At 36.1% G+C, this 971-nt stretch overlaps 1 protein-coding gene across 1 annotated transcript; it reads left to right on the plus strand.

The window, feature by feature from the left end:
- Positions 1–311: 311 nt before the first annotated feature.
- Positions 312–971, plus strand: LOC132736014 (putative nuclease HARBI1; the record flags this gene model as incomplete). Its single annotated transcript, XM_060723057.1, is given in 1 exon segment — positions 312–971. A coding segment is annotated over 1 exon segment (476 nt), but the record flags the coding sequence as incomplete, so codon positions are not given.

The raw sequence follows: 971 nt of genomic DNA on the forward strand, positions 1-971 counted from the left end.
CTTTTTTTGTATTATCTCTCATTTATAAGTGATTATTCTTCTTAAAAAGTAAATATTGATATTGCTAGTTTTAACAAAATGTGTTTGCAAAATAATAGAGTACCTTAAGATATTTTTATTTATGTAATCCTTTGGAAATATATGTCCTTTAAAAAACAATCAACAAGTGTCAACAACGGTTTTTGAAAGATGCATGTAGACCATTGATACAATTGTTTTAAAGGAAGGTAAGTGCTGATACTGATCTTTGGTCTAAATTCATCTTTCAGATAAACTGTATCATAACCAAGGTAATCATTTATCCTCCTGGACCGGGTTGTTCAAAACATTGGTTAGTGTTAACCAGTGGTTAAATTCATTATCCGCTGGTTAAATTTTGTCCGTTGGATAAATTCTGTTGCTCAAAACTTATCCAACGGATAAAATGCCTTATCCAGTGGTTAACTTTAACCAGTCCTATGACCACCGGATAAAGCGCTTAACCAGTGGTTAAATATGGCTGCCTTTGACCTTCTATACAATGTGAACCAGAGGAAAAAGCGAGTTTTTCGCTTTAAATCGTATGATTATACGGAAGATGAAATTATGCAACGGTTCCGTTTCTCTCCTGAAGGCATTGATTATATATCAAAGATTCTTGATCCTTATTTACGTCGGGATACACAGAGAAATAGAGCATTGAGTGTACAAACACAGGTTCAAATAGCTTTACGCTATTTTGCCAGCGGCAGTCACCTGAGAGTTGTGGGTGATGCTCTAGGATATGATATATCTACAGTTTCAAGGACAGTAAGAGATGTTTCTGATGCATTGTGTAGAATTGGCCCAGCATACATTTGCTGGCCAAGCGATAGTGAGAGGAGAGAGATAAGAGATGGTTTTTTTGGAATTGCTGGGTTTCCTGGTGTGATGGGTGCAATTGATTGCAACCCATGTCGTATACAGGGACCATCAGAGTATGAGAACAATTA

Source organism: Ruditapes philippinarum, unplaced genomic scaffold (assembly GCF_026571515.1).
Source record: "Ruditapes philippinarum isolate M1 unplaced genomic scaffold, ASM2657151v2 ctg5005_1_1_1_1, whole genome shotgun sequence".
NCBI lineage: Eukaryota > Metazoa > Mollusca > Bivalvia > Venerida > Veneridae > Ruditapes > Ruditapes philippinarum.